Source organism: Sipha flava, unplaced genomic scaffold (assembly GCF_003268045.1).
Source record: "Sipha flava isolate LNK unplaced genomic scaffold, YSA_version1 99_pilon_pilon, whole genome shotgun sequence".
Lineage (NCBI taxonomy): Eukaryota > Metazoa > Arthropoda > Insecta > Hemiptera > Aphididae > Sipha > Sipha flava.
Window position 1 is genome coordinate 551,476 of NW_020273635.1, and position 20,983 is coordinate 572,458.

General features: G+C 28.7%; 1 protein-coding gene across 1 annotated transcript in view; it reads right to left on the reverse strand.

Annotated features, from left to right (window-relative positions):
• Positions 1-20,983, reverse strand: part of LOC112693762 — a 70,639-nt gene that overhangs the window by 32,470 nt on the left and 17,186 nt on the right. Inside the window, exons 2-3 of the mRNA XM_025568955.1 lie at positions 6,001-6,225; positions 5,263-5,405 (exon numbers count right to left, since the gene is read on the reverse strand). Of these exons, the coding sequence (XP_025424740.1) occupies positions 5,263-5,405; positions 6,001-6,225 (368 nt within the window). The remainder of the gene's footprint in view (positions 1-5,262; positions 5,406-6,000; positions 6,226-20,983) is intronic.

A 20,983-nucleotide genomic window follows, 5' to 3' on the forward strand; every position in this document is an offset into this window, starting at 1 on the left:
TAAACAATGTTTTTCGTTTTGTTTTCTGGCACAAAAACTTACAACGAAGACGGTTTGCCGTTGACACGCGAACTGGCAACGTACAGCTGACCATGCGAAAATCATAAAAATTCTAAATTGACCCCACAGACTTCCAACGATTGGCCTTGCGATTTATTGATTGTCATTGCAAAAGCCAATCGAACGGGAAACTGAATCCGCTTGAATTAAAATGGAAGATCTGTTGGAATGATCGGAATTCGTGAAATAAGGACGTCCTCTTCTTTTAATTTGTCTTTGATGATTGTTGCTTGTATAACATTGTTCATCAGTTTCTTGACGGAAAATCGCGTACCATTAAACAATTTAGGATGATTTAGATTCCGCAACATAATAATGATCGATCCCACCTTTAGCTGTAAATTATGCGGCGGAGTTCCTGGCACATCAAGCGAGTTCAAAAATTCCGTCGGATAGTTGGTCGCTTTATTTTCGTCGGTCACGCTGTCAACGAATTTGTACGAACGCAATTCTCTATCTAGCGATTTTACTTCGAATAATATAATCCAAGCTATCGACGTCCTTATTCTTCGCTGCTAGTATTGCCCTTTCACTTATCCAATCAAGACATTTATAATTGTTTTCAATGCTTTGGGACACTTTTGTAATGAATTTCTCCTTCGACGATGTGAACTCACAAAAATTTTCCGGGAACGATATTAATCCAGTCGAAATATCAACCAGAATTTGGCCATTGCCAAGCGCCAGCACTTGTCTCGAGAATTCAGCACCCATGGGTGGTTCTGCAACGCAACTCTCATGTTCGTGGTCAATTTCAACTTCTTGATATGCCGCCACAAAAATGACGATTTCAGGCATGCATTAAGTACATCGGCAGCAGTAGATTTCGAGAGGACGAGAAATGTTTGACGAAAATCTCCGGAGAGCAATATCGTTGCACCACCAAATCGTCTCGAATCATCTCATAAATCCTTCATCGTTCGGTCAACTGCCTCCAAAGCTAGTTTATGCGCCATCGTGCATTCATCCCAAATGAGGATTTTGCTTTCTCACATCAATTTCACTATCGCTGAATTCTTGGTCGTTGTGCACGTAGGATTGTCAACCGTGAGAAGATTCATTGTAGCTTCAAAGCGGAATGTGCAGTTTGACAGCCTTCCATCAATGCGGCAGCAATGCCAGAGGATGCAAAAGCCAATGCAATTTGAGATCTTGACCGAATTGTTGCCAGAATCAACGAAATTACGAACGTTTTGCCTGTCCACCAGGAGCATCGAAAAAGTAAATACCTCCCGTTCCATCATCAACAACCTTCATCAGCGAATCATATACATTTTTCTGCTCGGCATTCAACAGCGGCACATTTGTTCGGACTCTCAGCCAGATGGTCTAGATCATAGAATTTCTCCCGCTACAATTCACGATTAAATGCATCGTGCGTCAAACGATTTGGCGCTGGCAATCCCAATGTTAACAACAGACTGTCATACATGAGCACGCACATGTCTTCAATCAGAACTAATGCTTCGTTACGCATCTCGTCGTTAATTTCAAGATCAAAATTCAAAGTTGTCGTGTAAACTCTGTGCAAAATATCGTCAGCCATCTCATCTTTGTATTTCTCCCACAATGCAGTAGGGTTCGATGGATGACATGTGGCTATAATGATAACAAACAACATACGAATTTGATTCGCTGAAGCAGAAACAGTTGCATCGGCGAATGTTGAGTTCCAATGTGTATCGTTTTCGAATAAATTAAAACGTTGGCAAGCCTCCCGAAAAGTGACGCACAGCAAACCATTCACAGTACGCAGGAAATTGAAAGATGTCGGGCCAACAACGGAAAATGGAAAATGAAATCGTAATAATTGAATAATCATATTTCATATAGATAAAACCTAAATTTTATTTCTACTATCGACTATTGCGTTCTGTGTAAGGAAAGGCTATTTACAACTCGTATAAATAAAATCGAACGGAATAAAAACGATCTGAAAATTATCACTTTACAAAATTTAAACTTAACTTTATATACCTAGTGAAACATAATATTAATACCTAATATTCAATACACGACATATTTCTCCATGTTGATCCATTTTTTTGGTGTTGGCCGGGAGCCCCATTTTAACGATTAATTATGTTATATAGATAATTTTATAAGCTAAAACTTGTTGTAGCTTTTTCGATTCGAAAAAACATTCCGGAACTCAAAATATCAATCATCAAAAAAAAGTTTAAAAAAAATTTAAAAAGTTTTAAAAAAAGGGTTTTTCCAAATTTTTTTTTTAACAAAAAACCTTCTCTTGGCAATTACGAACGATTAAAAAAAAAATTTGAGCCAAATTGGGCTAGCCGTTCTCAATTGATGAATTGTTATATATTTTTGGTACCATTTTTATATAATAGATATATTTTGGTAAATAATTGAAATATTGTCATCATACTATAACAATTTTAAGCAGCGGAGTTGTACGAAACATTATGATAACTTAAAATTACGAATACAATTTATGTGAGAGTAAAATCGATCAAATCATGTATTTTCATAATTTAAAATTGTTAAAACCACAGCAACATTTCTATCTTCTTTCTATTTAAATAAAATACAAGGAAGAATAATTTTTGCTAGAATATCTTAATATTTTAATTACATTTCCTTAGTAAAATATGTTTTAAATATTATTATAACTATAAAGTTTTAAAAATGTTACAATACATGGCTAATAAAGATAAGTAAATTACATATCTACCAACAAACGTTTAAAACGTGAAATAATCAAGAGAAAAGGGATTAAAAAAAATAATATAGGAAGTAAGTTTCATTTGTGTGGGAACATAATCGATCGAAAAATATATAAATTTTTTTTTAAAAACAAACAAAGGATAATAACAGGAATATAATCGATTTCGAATTTCTGTGTAATAAATATTTAAGAGTTTGTCATAAAAATAAATGAAAATTAACTATACACATAGACTGCATTATAATTGTATACAGATAACTAAAAACGTCCAAATGGAATATAAGGCATAATCCAATAAGTATTTTTATATAATGTACTATATACCTAGTATATAATAAGGTAGAGTAAATGATTATAAATGTTGACAGGATATCCTCTAAGACATCATAATCTTGCAGTGTGTGAGTTGTTGGCCTCATTGCTGCATCAGTTTCCCAAATATATCATTTTGCACAACATTTGCAACAAGCTGTGCAATTTCACACTGTATATAGACGTTAATTCCATGACCCAATTCTCCGAGCTAGCGAAACCAAATATGTTCATAATAATAATATATCATTGTGACCAAGTGGAAAATTGTATTTAAATTTTGAAAAATAATATTTAATAATATTTTGTTTTTATCATATTACTACGAATAAAATTACTTGCTGTAGTCCCTACATCACACCGTACACATTTTACCAGTACTACACGACCAAGAGTGCAGCTTAAACCATTTATATTTTGACGTTTTTCATGTGATTGTTTGCCGAACGTGTCTGAAAGGCTTAAATGTATTGATAGGGAAGGAGGGTGCAGCAGTAATGAAGCTCGGACTTTGATTATCGTCAGGTAATCCGGGAGCTTTCCACCACACGTTCCTGTATCACTCCCCCAATAAATCAACCATATAATTCGTGTTTGCCTACCAGCGTTGGCACAATCCCTTCTACAATAAACACCCACCAATAATTTCCTCCTGTCCACTAACATTGCTCATTATGCAAATCCCGTATCAAAAGCACTATAATATTGGTAACCACAGGCGCAACTCTGAATCAAAATGTTCTAAATCTGTTTATTACACCTCGTAGAACAAATTTACCAGACAAATGTATACTTTGCATAAATTATATCAAGTCTTAATGTAGAATCGCTCTAATTATGTTTAATATCTAAAGGTTGTATCGACATGATTGTGAAGGCAATATATAGAAGACAAAAATAAGTTTCTAGATATTAATAAATACACAAATTTACCAAAAATAAAATTATTTTAATTATTGCTCGTAATTAATAAAGTCAGCAATTAGTTTCTAAAAAGTATATATTCTACAATATCTAAAGCTAAAAATATAATTTGATAAAAAAATACTCGTATTAAGTAGGCTTACATTTTAAATTAAGTTGACTGAACTACATCAAAATTACAAATATTGTTTTTCAACCAACTAGTTTCATTATACGTTTTAACTCATTAATATTTTACAATAAACACTATACAGCACACAATTATAATGAATATTGGGCGTTTCATAAAGAAGAATATATAATTTTCTATAATTTCACCAATTCAATAACAAAATTCTACATTATTCATGAACTGACTCATACTAAATTGAAATTGGAATGAAAAAGTCCAAAACAGATGAGTAGAAATATTTAAAGAAAATAGTCATCCAAATAATAAATATGTACCTATAAATAATAAACTAAATGTGTTATTATTTAATTTATAAAATATAATAAAAATAATTAACTGTTTCATTAAAAGAATAAATAAATTTTAAAAATATTTCAAATAATTCAATAAAACTAACTTTGTATATCTTTCAGTTTATTGTGTAATCTATTACTATTTAATTAACTGTATAATTAGTTATTGAACTAAAAATTTAACAACTTAGTCAATATTATTAAAATTAGATAATAGGTATTGGGTTTAATTGTTATAAATACTATTCAACTTATTTCAACATTTTTAAAATATACAATTATTATGATACACTAATACGAGTATATCTACATTTTAACGATTAACGATTAACTCACTCAATTACGATATATGCCATATTTGATTTCCGGAAGATTTTTTTTGTTTTTTATACGGGTGAGCGCGTTATAGGACTCAAAAGATAAAACAAGTTTGAAGCTCTAAATTAAACGTTCAATATCCCTAAGGTTACTAAATTGATGAACAAACGCAGAAACTATATTCAAAAGATACAGTGCCTGAGGTGATACTTTGTACAAAAAAAATAAAAATAAAAATATTGTAATGTAAATCATGTATAGTTTTCGTACATATCGCTATTTGTTTGCAATATTGTAATCATGATCAACGTGTAAAACAAGGAATTCTATGCTTTAAACCTTTGTCATATATAACATAAAATATACACTAAGTAAGTATTTAAATACAGTATAAACAGAATTATATTTTTTGAGTAATAGTAGATGTAGATTGAATGTTGTGATTAAAAATTATAATAGTAGATATATTTAAAGTTTATAAAATATATACTTACGGTTGTTGCACAGCGTGCTGTCTGATAGCATTAGTTAAGTGTACGGGTGGTCGGACTACAGTAGTGGCCGGTGAGAATCGTCGTTCAGCGGTTGTAAGCCCGTAAATTTCGTCTTCTTCGCGATCACTCAAACAGCTAGACGGCTGTAAAAAATAAAATACATAAAAATAAAAAATAAGTATAAAAACCTCACCGTTACATAGATTTTCGTAACACGTACGTACATCATCGCCGGAATAGACAAGTTTCTCAATCAACACTGAATATAAAAGCTGAAGTTACCCTTACCCTCATCATTCCTCTTTCTCTCTCTCGCCCGTCTTACCTTACTCTACGTGCGCTACTGTTTTCTCAATTCCTTTGAACATCTGTCTAATCCCTAAGGGATCCCACTCACTTAACAACAACTGCATTCAAAGGAACCTAGAACGACTGATTGAAATTGTCGCTAGTTACTGATACGTTTATGTACGCTTACAATAAAACAATTTTACTTTTATTTGCAAATGTATTTTAACATAAGCCGGCTATGATTTATTAAATGCTTCAATAGCATACACAATAACATATGTTCGATGATTACATTTTCGTTCATATAAAGATAGAATTTATTAGTTCTATATGTGTACTAGTAAAATTGTAAAAACCTCTGCATTTAAAACAGCAAATATGAAGTATTTAATGTTTAATAGGATAATAAAAATTATGATTTTTTTAAATATACTCAAATATACTCACAGAATATTTTCCGGGCGCATACAAGTGATGAGAGTATAGATTTCCGCCCAGGTTGCATGGCGACCGGGATGGCGACGAAGGTGCTAGTAAAGTGATCCGAGGTGATAATTCAGCCCACTCGGCGGCCCTAAGTTCGTCCAGGTACTCCAAAATGTCTCGATAGTGGGTGTTATACAAATCCGCGTATCGAGATGCTAAACCTTCCAAATAACCTCGTTCGCCATTCTGTAAAAAAAAAAAAAAAAATGTATGAAAAAGTCATTAAAAATAACCGTCACTGCGGGCCGAGGGTGAATGTTAAATGTTTTCTTAGAAGAGGGATATAAATGGGGAGGCGTAGATAAATTTGCTCTCTTCTTACGACATATACATATTAGTATAAATTAGTATTAAATGAACTGGATAGAAATTTCCAATATTACCGTAAACTCAAGGGTTCTCAATTTTCCGCGCAATATTTATTTTTCTGCATTTCTTCTAGGGTATTAGAGGGTGATTCTTTTAACTGTCAAATTTTGTTATAAAAATCATAATTTTCTGGACTGACAACAGAAAAAATTAAGTTGATATAATAAAACAAAGAAGTATCAAGATCGATTTATTAGCTTGTTAGTACTCGAGACAATACTGATTTAATTGTTTTTTCTAATGATTTACGAGAACATAGGGACCATTTTGTCCGAATTGAACCACAATATAAACTGATTATACAATGTATACTATATTTATCTAAATCAAATACATATAATACATTAAAATTAGGTCTTTTATATGAGTGAAATACGAAATAAATAAGAAATAAATAATAAAGCAAAAAATATTAAGTTTCAGTGTACCGCTTTGTATGGTCACAAATTAAACTAATTTTCTTTAAAATCTGAAAATTAATTTTTTACCTAATTATACCTCTTAATAAGATTTTTTAGAATTATTTTGTTTTATAAATATTATAAAGCTATAGTTATCACGATCTTTAAAAAATAAAATTCCATTGTTAATAATATATAATATATATATATTAATTAACATACGTGATTGATGAGAAAAACATTACATAACTATATAACAATTCACATTCGAGATAACTAACGTTTATTTTATAAATGAAAACAAATACATTACTTACTCATCGTAATATTTAAACCTTTTACAAATGCATATGAATATAAATATGAATTTGTAGTATTTTATATGTATGTGTATTGAACATATTTATTTCAATAAAACATTTAACTTGAAAGACTGAGAAAATAGCCTATGAGATGCAAGATGAACATTTTTGATACAAGTTATACAATACATTATGCAAAGAAATATTTATAAAATATACAAACATATTGCAACTATATACAGTGTATTAATATATATGAAGTAAACAAGAAAAAGTGGAAAAAAATAAATAGAGCATAAAATATCACGTTTGATATTGTTTAGTAATCCTGTGGGAAACACCTTTCATGAAATATCAAACCAACATAAACAACGTAGAATACTACGTTTTGGTATAGCTAATACCGGAAAATAAGAATCCACAATAGCCTACCTTGTAAGTACACACACACACACCCACATACAATATGTAAAAACAATATCATAAATGCACATAATAAGATTTAGTACAAGAAACTCGCCTATATATAATAAAAAGCGCATTCATAAAATGTGAGGGTGTATATGAGTAACAAATTTTCACTAAAATCCAATAATAGTATAAGTTCAAAAATATTACCTTCTATACTGTTACTGAACATTGTTTGAAAAAAAATATTTTAGAAGATTTATTCAACTTTTCAGTTATGTAAACTTTATAAATATTGCAGTGGCAAAGTTTATAGGTATAATCCTTAGCAGCAATAGCACACGTCTGTCCGTCTGTCAATACTTTAGACTTAACGTCATCGTATAATCCCTGCTGAGAATATAGCGCACTATCTCCTAGTAACCAGGAAAGATCATTCCGAGGGTATATCCGGTTATTATATTCGTAGGCATAAGAGGAAGGTAAGAGGGTTACGATTATTATTCCTCGACAGCAGAAATGGTTGGCTGACAGAAGGGAAAGATACGTCGTTGTCGTGCCGCTGCTGTAAGAATGGGAAAAAATGACTTTCCACCCGGGGACCTGACATCTATGTGAAAAATTTCCGTTTATAATGTTCTGCCAAGACGTCAATTTTTCATGCGGCAAAACCAAGGCGAACAAGGAGATAAAAAGTTCAAAAGCTCAAATGATTATTCGCAGTAAAAATTGCCACCCCTGCGGTTATGTTTTCTTATACACAACCAGCGCTAGTCAGTGAACATGTCGTGGCTAAGAAACTTTTGTCGTTGATATTGTTTTATTTATATTCACGTTTAACCGGGAAAAAGGTAAAATACATCATTATAAGTCAACATTTTGCATCGCTGTTTCAAATGTTACGACAAAATAATGATATCAATATAAACACAGGGCCATTTGTATTTTGAAACCATTTCTAGTTTTTCAATAAAATAAACTAAATGTTATTTTATAACAACAGACAAAACTATAAGGTCGTCTCATCTTAAAATATATAGTGATAGAAACAAATTTTTCAATTATAACCGAATAAACTAAATTACATAACTCAAAAATATTCTCATATTTATATAAAAATATTTTAACAAATTAATACTTAAATTTAATTTATGTTAAAAGCTGAATGCATAATTGTATTAACAGATTATTACCCTGTTGGTTTTTTAAGATTATTTTACTCAGCAAAATTTAAGTAATAACGGTTAAATTAAAAGTATTTTATATTTGAAACTGTATAACTTATGAATTATATAATGCATTTTATAATTTTAATATTGAAACTAAAAACATACAAAAATTAGACCGTAATTAATTATATTAGGTACACAATTTACGATATAGATATATATGATATAAAATACTTTTGATTTAGTTATAACTAACCCAATATAAATATAACTTAGGTATCAATAATATAATTATCAATATAAAAATACATAATAACAGATAAAATAATATACCATCAGTTAAAAAAGAATTTCACTTCAAATGTTTTTTATAATAATTGTAATAATTATAATGAACTATAACAGATTGCAATAAGTTCAATCTCAGAATATTCAAAAAAATACATATTTTGTTTTAATGTAATTATATTATATAATGCATCATATTTTATAATAAACCTAAATTGAACTCGCATTTTATTTGGCAAACAAATAATGACTTGATTTATTATAACTATCTTTGTTTATCATGCAACGTAGAACATTTATTTTTCATATACTGATAACTGGAAATTTTAAAATAACAGTCAATAAATGTATACAATATAAAATAGAGTAATTGTATAAAAAAATTTATATTTTTCCTTTAGAATTTTTACGTATTTTATTTTATAACTATTATTTAAAATAAACTATAAAATTTAAAATTTGATAATAAATCACAACTGTCATCTTTAAACTGTTGTAACTAGTTAATTTATCATATCACAATTCATTCACAGTAGAGTATTCATTAATAAAAAAATTATCTATCTTATGTGGAAACAAAAAGATAATATATGTACAGAATGTGATTTTTATTGAATATATAATTTATTAACAAATATTAAATAATTAAAAATAAAACAATTAATCAAAATAAATAGTAGGTATAAATATTTTCATGGATCAACTACACAATCAATCTCAGACGAGATTTAAGACTTAAAAATAAATTAATCGAAAATAAAATGTTTATTTCAATCCATCAATGCGCGAAACAATTAGTATATGATAAATAGTCCCTACTAGTTATTTATTAATGTTGACGTCTTTAGAATTTGGCTTGAACTTTTAAGTAAAAATAAAATATTTCTCCATTTAATAATATTAACACAATGACTAATGTTCCTTTTTTTTAATACACGGGTGAATCGGGAAAAAAATGTCAGAAAAATCTGAACCGAGTGCAACATATTGTACCTATTAACAAGCAACAACAAAAATAAACATAAATCCGCACTGTTTCCGGAAAAATAGGGCTCTTACTCGAAAAAGAAAGAAGAGAGAAGGGGGAGCTGCTGAAATTAAGTGGATATTTTCAGTCTGGCGGCAATAAACGGCGTCGACAGCGACTTTCAACATGCAGTCATCAGCACAAAAGTTTTTAGAAGCCCGAAGTTCGGACCGGAGTTTATCCACCGCTCGTCGCCGATATTAACTTGAGTTCTAGTCCATACAAACATAGGGAGAAACAAGGTTGGAACAAGAATCCCATTAAAAGTTGTAATAACACCCTCACCGAATAACAAAGCTGTACCATGTATAGTTTAGATACGTCTTTCATTTGCCCTATTCTTAATAACAATAAAAAAATGTCTGTTATATAAAAAACAATAAACACAAATAAAACCTGAAGTACTAAAGTCTTAAAATAAATTTTACACCGACAACGTTTTATTTGTTTTGGCGATTTTAAAATTGTGCTTTAACACTGAACATTTTTAGATAATAAATTATTTCTAAAGGTACAACTTTTTATATTTAGGATAAATATAGCCAGAGATACAAATTACACTTAGATATCATGCATAATATAATAATTTATGATGAAACATTTTAATATTTTACTTTTTAAATAAACACGAAACCACAATTTTTCTTATTCTTGGAAATTTTTGTAAAAATATTTTTCTATTTATACTTGAAACAACGACCATCTATTATCAACCACAAATTATTTACCGAAATGCAACTTTTAAGCACTTGAGCAATCTAAAAAATGTTCAAGAAAAATAGGAATTCATCATTATTGTAGATCCACCAGTAGGATATAATTTCTTGGTTCAGGTTGAAATATAACATTAATCAATTTCATGTATGAATTAATTATATCAATAATGGCTTTAATCATTAATATAATAGTTTAATTGCTTATAATATACAGAAGAATAAAAAGATTGGTGTTCATTAGAGAAACGCAAAAAATTTAATATTTGTTTGACTGCCAATGGATAAAACGTTTTAAAATTCAGTATCGCGAACTATATGGTCAAGCGACCCAGCTGCCCTTTTCTTTTATGTTCGTAAAATGAAAAATAGTAAAGGACTTCTATTTGTATAAGAAAAAAAATATTTTAATCTTTTGAAAAACTTAAAAACACGAGTGGATTTATCTGTGAAATCTGCCAAAGTACTGCGGTGAAAAAAAAATATAAAAAACGTGTTTACTATGGCGTTACTAAGTTTACTCAATCTGAATCGATTTTTAAAAATAAAATATTAAACCATAAGCATGTCTTATATTTTAAGGTCCGATAGGTCGTAGAGAAATTATTTCATGATTTTATTCAATTATAAAAAATGTAGATCATTTATAGTGTACTATAATTAGTACAACAAATAATTATCGACGAAAAAAAATATCACAAAATGTATTTGAAATCATTTATAAATTAATTAATATACAAACTCACAAAGTATTGTATTAAGTGATTGTAGTTCATATAAGTATATTTTTTTTTAACGATTATAGTTATAATAAAAATATATAACCCAGAGTTAGATATAAGAAGAGTTACACCATTCCCGTGTTAATGTAAGCTAAAAAATAACGAAAAATAGGGAGAGACAGTTTTGTTGTTTTTCAAGTTGACAAATATCAAATTCATGACTGGAAGAACAATCGAAATTCAGTATATAAGGGAGGACACATCACATCGTTTATAAATCGGGTTGTCGTCCGACAGGTCACGTTCCATAGTACATTTTCTTACGTTTTCACTGCTGCTATATAATTGCTCTGTTGCTGGACACACCTAAGGACAAAACTTTCGAACTGGTTTTAGGACTTATGGGCGTAACTTGGAAATTTATTAGGGAGGGAGGGCGGGCAAAAATATAATTACATATCTAATGAAAAAAGTGTCCAAGGGTAAACGCCACTTTAATACCTATATATTATTATATAAAATTATTCATTTTCTAACATTATATTAGATAAGCGAAAATTTAAAATTAAGATTTAAAAAAAAAAAAATGTTATAGTAATAGCTATAACAAGCTGTTTTGTACTTATTTTTAAACAAAGTATGTAAAATATCAGAGGGGGCACTGCCCCTCCTAATTTTTTTCTAGGGGGCAATTTCCCCCCTTGACCCCCCAGTTTACGCCTATGTCGGGACTGGTACATTATTTTTCAGATTCAAAATATTATAATAATGAATTTTGTGCAATTATACTGAACATATACAACACAGCGGTACTAAGTAAATTATTGTTTAAAACTAAAAATAACAACATACACGCCAATATAAAAAATTAATGCCACTATTGTAAAACTAAAAATTAACAAAATCTAATGGGATTGTCGAGTCAGAACGGTTAAATAATTGTAAAGCAAGTCTTTCATGAATGATGAAACCACAAAAAGGAAAGAAAAATAATCCTTTATAATTTTTAATAGAATTACGCGCGGATTAGGACTGTACGATTATTTTTTCCCTGGAATAATCGAATAATTGTTTATTGATAGAATAATCGATTAATAATCAAATGATTGTTTATTTATAGAATAATCGACTTATAATCGAATAATCTTACTATTGATTTATTTAATAATAGTAATAATGAAATAATTATTCTGATTTAAAAGTTTTATTAAATAAGAAAAATATAAAAAACTAGCTGACCCGACAAACGTTGTTTTGTCATATAAATTATTTCTAGAGAATATTTTGCTAGAAAAAAATAACTAATTAAATATAGGCATGTAAGAATGTGGGTAAGGATAAGGATGTAAGGAAGATATATGGCGTGCTATGAATGGTAACGAAATATAAAAATGAAAAAACATCAAACATTTATTTTTTTAATAATTTATTAAAATTGATCCATTAAAATAATATACATCGCTAATTATGACAATATAAGTAAAAAACAATATCTATCCCTTAATGCAACAGAATGTACAATATTTTTTGTAATCCCATCTTTCGCAAACACAAACTGGATGGCTCGAGAGCACACCACGTATAATTATCCGTGTGAAAAATATGATGTGCTCAAATCTAAGTTACAGACATTGTTTGGCTTTGAAACTTATTGATAGTCATTGCAAATGCCAATCTAATTGGAAATTTAAAGTGTTTAAATTGTATTGGCACATTTGTGGGTATAATAGAGATTCGCGATAATAATATATTTTCACCTCGGAATTTGCCATTTAAAATTATGGCTTCGATAACATTTTTCATTAATTTTTTAACAACTTATCGCGTGTCGTTGTACAACCGTGGTAGGTCAAATTATGAAGCAAAATAACCGAAGAACAAACCTTCAATTGTAAATTATGCGGTGGCATGCCTGGTAAGTCCAATGAGTTTAAAAACTCTGTTAGATAATTTACAGCTTCAGTAGCATAGCAAACTATATCTTTAGATTTGTATGACACCATGTCTTCTGGTAATAAATGTTTATCTTGAGATTCAATTCGTTGACATCCACATTTTTTACTACTAAAATTGCCCTTTCTGCCAGCCACTCATGATTTATGTATTGTCTGTGTACATTGGAAAATATCTAGTCAATGAGAGCATCTTGCGAATAAATGATAGTGCAGAAATCGGTCGGTAATTTTATACATTCCGTTTTATCTGTAGTAACTTTCCCATCTCCAATATCTAACAATTGTTTTGAGAATCTTCTGCACGCAGCTTTTTTTGATTAAATCGCAAGTATCAAAATCGTTCGCTCTCTGTCTTTACATACATTTCGACCATGAATTGTTGACGAAGCTCATGATATCGTAGAATAATTTTGTCTTGATCTCGTTGAACCTGTTGCGGGATCTTTTTTTGTTTAATATTTATGCAATAACCGTCATTTACTACCAAAAATAAAATTAATAGTTTTTAAATAGTTTTTTTTATAGTTTTTTAATAGTTTTTTAATAGTTTTATTTAATAATTCATTTTCAATTGTGCAGTTATCGACCGGGTCAAAAAGGGCTATTTTTAGGGTTTTTCCAGCAATAATTCTAATTTTTCTCGCCGTAAAAACCATCCTTGAACTTCAACGAACATTTGAAAAAAAGATTTGGCCAAATTGGTCCAGGCGTTGTTGAGTTATGCGCTTACCAACACATTTTGCGATTCATTTTTATATTATAGATAAAATAACATCATCTAATGTACAAAAAAAAAACTGTTTACCTAAAAATTCAGTTTTGAGTCTTGACTTAAAATTAATATTATACATATTTAAAACGCTGGTTTTGTTATACAATCTTTATTCGCGGATAGAAAAATTAGCTGGCTTTCATGTTCATTAGTTACCAACGATCTATGGTCAGTTAATACACAGCCACCTTTACTAAAAATACATCATCGTGGCAGGTCGCCTTCATCGACGGTTTCCAGAAAAAGAATAACCATTGTTAAAAATAAAAGAAAACAAAATTCCAATACACCTTTTAAATGAAGACATTTCATTGAATAACGACAGATTAAAACGAATATACTACATATAGCAAAGATTAAAATAAATCGAAAATAGCCATGTTTTTCATTATAATTAATTTAATAATAAACTTTTTCTTTGATTATTCAATTATTCAATTATTCGATTATTTTCGGATATTTTTATTAATAAACGAATAATCGATATAAATCGATTATTTGATTATTTTAATATTGTTAAAAATAACTGATTAATGGAATAATCGATTAAAATATTCGATAAATACAATTAATCGCATAAAAATTCATCGTCAGGTATACACAAAGTAAATAAAATAAAGAAGTGAATAAATATGATAAAATAAAGGAAAAAATACATTGAAAAAAATTATTTGTTATACACAGAGATAATTTTATTTTATAGGAGAAATTATTTAAAATTAGTTCTTATTAGATATAGTTGTGTTAAAAAATATAAATGCTTTGTTTATTATTATTTGTTATTATATACTATGTGTTGATATAAAATATTATTTTTAAAGTCAGTTTATACATTCAAAATATTAATAAAATTATTTTTCTTGATTTCATTGTATATGTGTAACTCTTATAAAACTGAATGAATGTAAATGTTATTTTGGGTATTTAAAATTACTTAATCTGAATATTTACAATAATTCTGTTTTATAAAAGTTGCACACGCACAATGAAATAAAATATAATAATTTAATTAATATTTTAAATGAACAAGCCGATTTTAAAAATATTTTATATCAACACATATTAGATAATAATAAATAATAATAACCAAAGTATTTATATTTCTTAACATATTTTTCTAATAAGAAATAATTTTTATAATTTCTCCTATTTAATTATTTTCAATTGATAATCTTTATGCATAACGACTAATTTTTTTCAATGTAATCCTTCCTTAATTTTTTCATATTCAATCAAGATTTTATTGACTTTGTATAGGTATATCTGGCGATGAATTTTTTAATCTAAATAGGTGACCCTTTATAAATATAATAATACTCCAGACTACGCTTTTATTTATTTATTTCTAAATATAAACTATTTGTTTATTTATTTTTATAACTATGCCTAAAATATATTTTACGAAATTTTACCAACAAAATAAAAACATCAATTTTTGATTACATCAAAATAACCAACACAAATGATACAATGCTGAAACTAAAAGTATTAAATAAAATTATTTAAAAAAATTATAATACAACAAGTGCTAGCCTATTTTAATTTTGGATATACTCGTAGAATAATAATTATTGATAGTATTTCTTATTTGATGAATTTAACAATTATTTCCATAATTTATAAATACATAAAATGTAGAAAATGAAAATTTATAAATTTTAACTAATTAAGTATTCTTCTATAAACAAATACATTTTTTTCTTTTAGTATTATACAAAAATATTGTTATACTTACTAAGACACTAGTTCTACTATAATCATTTTAACATTTTATTTAGAACGCAACAAACTTAAAACTTAAAAGCCATTCTTATTAAAAATTTGTCAAACTGTTTTACAACTTTATTATTTATAGAAAATACAATGTTGTAACACTTTTTTATCTGTCGATCATTAAAATTATATTATTATAAGTAATATTTACATTATTAAATGTAATACTATTCTCAATATTGAACATTTATAAATTTATCAGTTTGTGGCTTAGGAATGCATCATAGACGTCATTAATACTTTAAAGCGTGCTCCGCACCATTTTTATCCCTCCGGAAGACCTTTTTTAAATTGAAAGGGCTTTGTACCGCAGAAAACCTTTATACAATAAATCAGAGAGCAATGGAAAATCCCTTTTACGATTCCCTAGCGACAAAAAATAGAAAAAATACCAAAGAACACTTAAAAAAAAAAAATAAATAAAAAAATACTCAAAAAACCGGGTGGTATCTTAAGCACGTATTTTTGGTTTCCCACGGGCTAGCTATGTCCAAGAAACGTTTAACAGTTTTTACTTTTTATCTAAATACACTAAATCAAAAATATAAAATATAATAAAGAATCGTTATCACTATAACTTATTATTTTTTTTTTTGGTTAGATAATGAAAGTTGATTTTAATGACTAATAACATTCAATCACCAACTTCTTTTACAAAATGATTAACAACCGTCTTTTAATTCATGTACAAATAACAACTAACAATAATATCAAAAAATATATAACATTTAATGCTGCTGTAATTTAGTTTAACGATTTTTACCAAAAATATTTTATACATTCATACAATTACACTACACATTTATAGATGTATGAACTAACAAAATTAAGTTTATAAAATAATTTTACTAATACTGGAAAAGTTTATAAAAATAAAAAACAAAAACCGATTCAATTTAAAGTTTATTGAAAATTTTTTTTGCTTAACATTGTTATTTATGCGTACAGTTAATAAAAGTTGATAGCAACATAGTAATAATATAAAATACTATAAGTATAGCATAAAAGAAACTTTATTTTTTAGCTGAGTACATGGATCTAACCTCGTTGTAAAAATGTATTATACATACACACGTTTCATTTTGATTTCGTTTGGTAAGGAGGAAGAAATCCGTGTTGACAAAACCGTTCAGAACTTTATTTGGAGGGTGTAATCAAGTTTGAAGAATTGGCGGTGGTGAGGTGGTAACACAAAGTTGAAAGGACAACTACAAGTGGATATAACGAAGTTAAATCAAATAAGATGACAACTATGGATCGAGACGATTCTAAATAAGATTTTTAAACTAATAAGTGAAGACAAACTAGAGCAAGTCGAAAGGATGTCCAATTGGTAGAAGGAAGAGAATAAGAAAGTCTAATGGAAAACAAGCAAGTGACTGAAAGAGAATAACTCAATCGCATTTGAATCAACCGATTTGCAAACCGATCATATAATATAGGTACTAGATATTTACTAGATTTAGATAGATATTCACCTATAAGATGGTTTGTGATTAGTTTCCTCAGTAAAAAAATTTAAAAAAATTTAAAAAAATAACATTTACAGTTGACACGTGTCAAATATATCTTTATTGAATGATAAATGTAATTGCTGAACACTTTTACTACCACTGAATTGTTAAATCTAGTAACCAAAATAAAGAAATATAATGAAAACAACTTGACCTTATACTTTCAAAACTATAAAAGATTATATATATTTGTTGTTCAATGATATAACTAATACTTAGAAATATAAATATGCATAGTAATGAAAACCGTGATCAAAAAGACACTTAATTCGTTAAAATTAATTGATGTTGTTTCATCATAGAAAAACATAAATACTTGTTACATGTTTGGATATGTTGGTCGTGAAATGTAGTACTTTTATTTGTCAAACATTTGTAAATTAAAAATTAAATTAAATTAATTTATATACTTAAAACACATTTAAGAGGACATATTTAGTAAAAGAATTTATAAGATTCAATTAAATCAACATTTTCTCCTGATAAAATGCATAGCTGTCCAAAAAATATCTAATAATATTCTTAATTATAAACGCAACCCAAAGATTCACTATGAATTAAAGCTAATTTTAAATGTCAAGAATGTGTATACTTCAAGTTTCATCAAATTTAATTTTAAAGTGAATTAACAATATAAAAACATTTATCAATTTTTGTAATACATTTAAATATCATTAATACTCGTATTTAATCTAATTCGTAAGCCAACACCTAAACAATAATAATATGTATTTACTGCCTAAACATGGTTGAAATTAAAAAATTGCAAACAATATAGACCAACCTCGTTATTATTATTAAATAGTTTTACAAACAATTCGGTGATCGTCTAATGACGACACCGACACATATATGTAATTTATACAAGTCATTTATCAGCACCAAATCAGTTATCGTGAACCCACATTAATTTTTCGACTACAAAAACGCCGTCATCGTGTTAGCCACCTACTAGTTCATTGTTACTTGGGCTATTTAAAATGTCCACACACGTACATATTTCTATTGTTGAGTTACACGTTATTTTAATATTGCCCTCCCATAATATTCAACGGATGAAGAGATAAAATGCCATTACTGTTGTTATCGTGACGACGTCTAAACAAACGACTTCTAATTTTTTAGTATCCAACCACCCCGCCGACTTTTAAAAAACCTTATTCAAAAAGCATGGTCCATGAATGTAAACATATACTGAAAAAAAAAAAAGTTTTGGGCCTTAAAATTGAATAAAAAGCAGTGTATGTTTCGATTACACGCACGTATACTTTACTATTGTTGGGATACTGCTAGTAAAAGCTTGGCGACTCCTGGGATTAATTTTTCAACTTTTACAACTTACTCACCCCCTTTTGTTGTACGTCACCGTAAACTCTGAATAATTGATCTTCCCAAACGATTTCGAATTTAAACGAGATGTAAGAAAAATTCACTGACGTAAAATGTTGTTCACGTTGTTTTTGGTAATTTTTGTTTTAACATATGCAGACAATATTATACAGTTAAAGTAGTCAAAAACCGACATTGTAATAGAAATACAAGAAGAGAATATAGAGTTTGTCTATTAAATATTATGAAAAACGAGCAGTTGCACTCTAGATCCCGCATAGAATGATATATTTTAAGTAGCCTGTATAATGATCATAGACCCTATGTTTTTACTATCAAGCTATAAAATAAACACATTTTATTATGACAATATACAAGATATATCTATTGTATTTAACTTATTTCATATATTTGTATCTATACTCGAAATAATCCCTAAGATATTATTGTAACAGTATGCCGATGAAAACGATTCTCTAGAGAAGGGAATACAACTCTATAAAGCCGGAAAACGGATATCCATGAGTTGAAAGTGGATGCACGAAAGTAAATCGAAAGTAATGAGTTTTTTCCACCAAACCATTGAACAGTAAAAAATATCTTTATCATGATGCACTAACCTAACCACAAGAATTTTTGAGCTAAAAAACTCTCAATAAATTATCTTTATTATTTTATTGAAACTGAATACGCCAACATAAAGTTCTAAACATTTTTTTAGACAAATAAACATGTTATTTTATTAAGATAAAAACGTAAGTTTAATTATTAAGACAATATATTTATGTTAAACAACTATATATAATGAATGTTTTGCACACATTTTCCAAAGCATAGATTTTTATAAAAATAGGTAGGTACAACAATATATATTTTACTGTAACATGTGTACATATAAAAATAGTTTAGTCCATTTTAACTATACTTAAATATAATTGGTATACAAATATATAATAATGAATGAAACACATAAAAAAATCAGGCAAAGGAAATTAATAAATTAATCATAAGTTACAGATGCGTACCAGGTACATATTCATGTTTACTCATTACGTAAAGAAACCTAAGTTGTTGGAAAGTAAATGCATCTTAAAAGGATGTTAAACCGAGTGGAAAAATTCCGTTCACATTCCAAATTCATTTGGGGTGGAGAACAATAAAATGAGTACCAGCACAATACGGGAAAGTGTAGTATAACGCCAAATTTCCCCAGAGGAAGCGGACCAACCAACGTGGTGGCGGAGTTCATTTTGTTCTTTAGGCATGTCGCTGTCACCGTTTTGTACAACATTAAAATAGTCTCTTCTCTCTTTTATACCAGAGTATTGTTTTAATAGTCGTAAATTCTATTACAGTGGCGACGGTGGTAGAGTGGACGGACAAGCGCAAAAGGGGTGTATGGACGGACAGACATGTCATCCTATCAACCTGTTCGTATATGTTCATATATAGGTGGACGATGCGCAGCACAAGCAAATGTTTGGGAAAGGGAAGCCTACGTTATTTATGTTGTTGGCCGACTTATCCTGTTTAATAAATTAACGGTCCGGACTTCCAGGATAACATGAGTATGATAACAAAAAGGAGGAAAGGAGCGGGTGGTTTCCCTTCGTTTCATCTAAGGGTCGTTGTATATCATTCACACAAAACCTCTACGCGTAAAAAGGGCATCTGGTGATAATGTAGTGTACATAGCCGCAGGAATGCGTGGAAATTATAAAACGAAGAAAAATGATAACGGCGAGCAACCTTTATTTTAAAGGACTTCTTAATTTTCAGTTTTTCATTCACCATTGTTGCCCAGGAATTTATGATTTGCTCTGGAGTGTTCATAAAAATGGATTTATTTTGAGCAAACGAACGGCGAGGGTCGTTTTGAACCCTCGATAATTTTCTAGTGAAGGAAAAAAATTATTGTATGTCACTCCACTGGTGTCTGGAAAATCGTTTAACAAGAACTTTTTGCAATAAAACCAATTAATTCTGCCCAGATTCCCGGCCGTTATTTTTCACCCAACGAATCCAATAAATTTAATTTTTTTTCCATTCCTGTTCGGCCAACGGGGTGTCAATGGAATTCGTAGTTTTTCATGCTTAATAAGCCGGATTAATGGACAAAGTTTTTCCCTCTCTTTTTCGTTACTTTTTAAAACAATATGTCTAGAGGATGGATGAAAAAATAATATTAAAACAGGATATTCA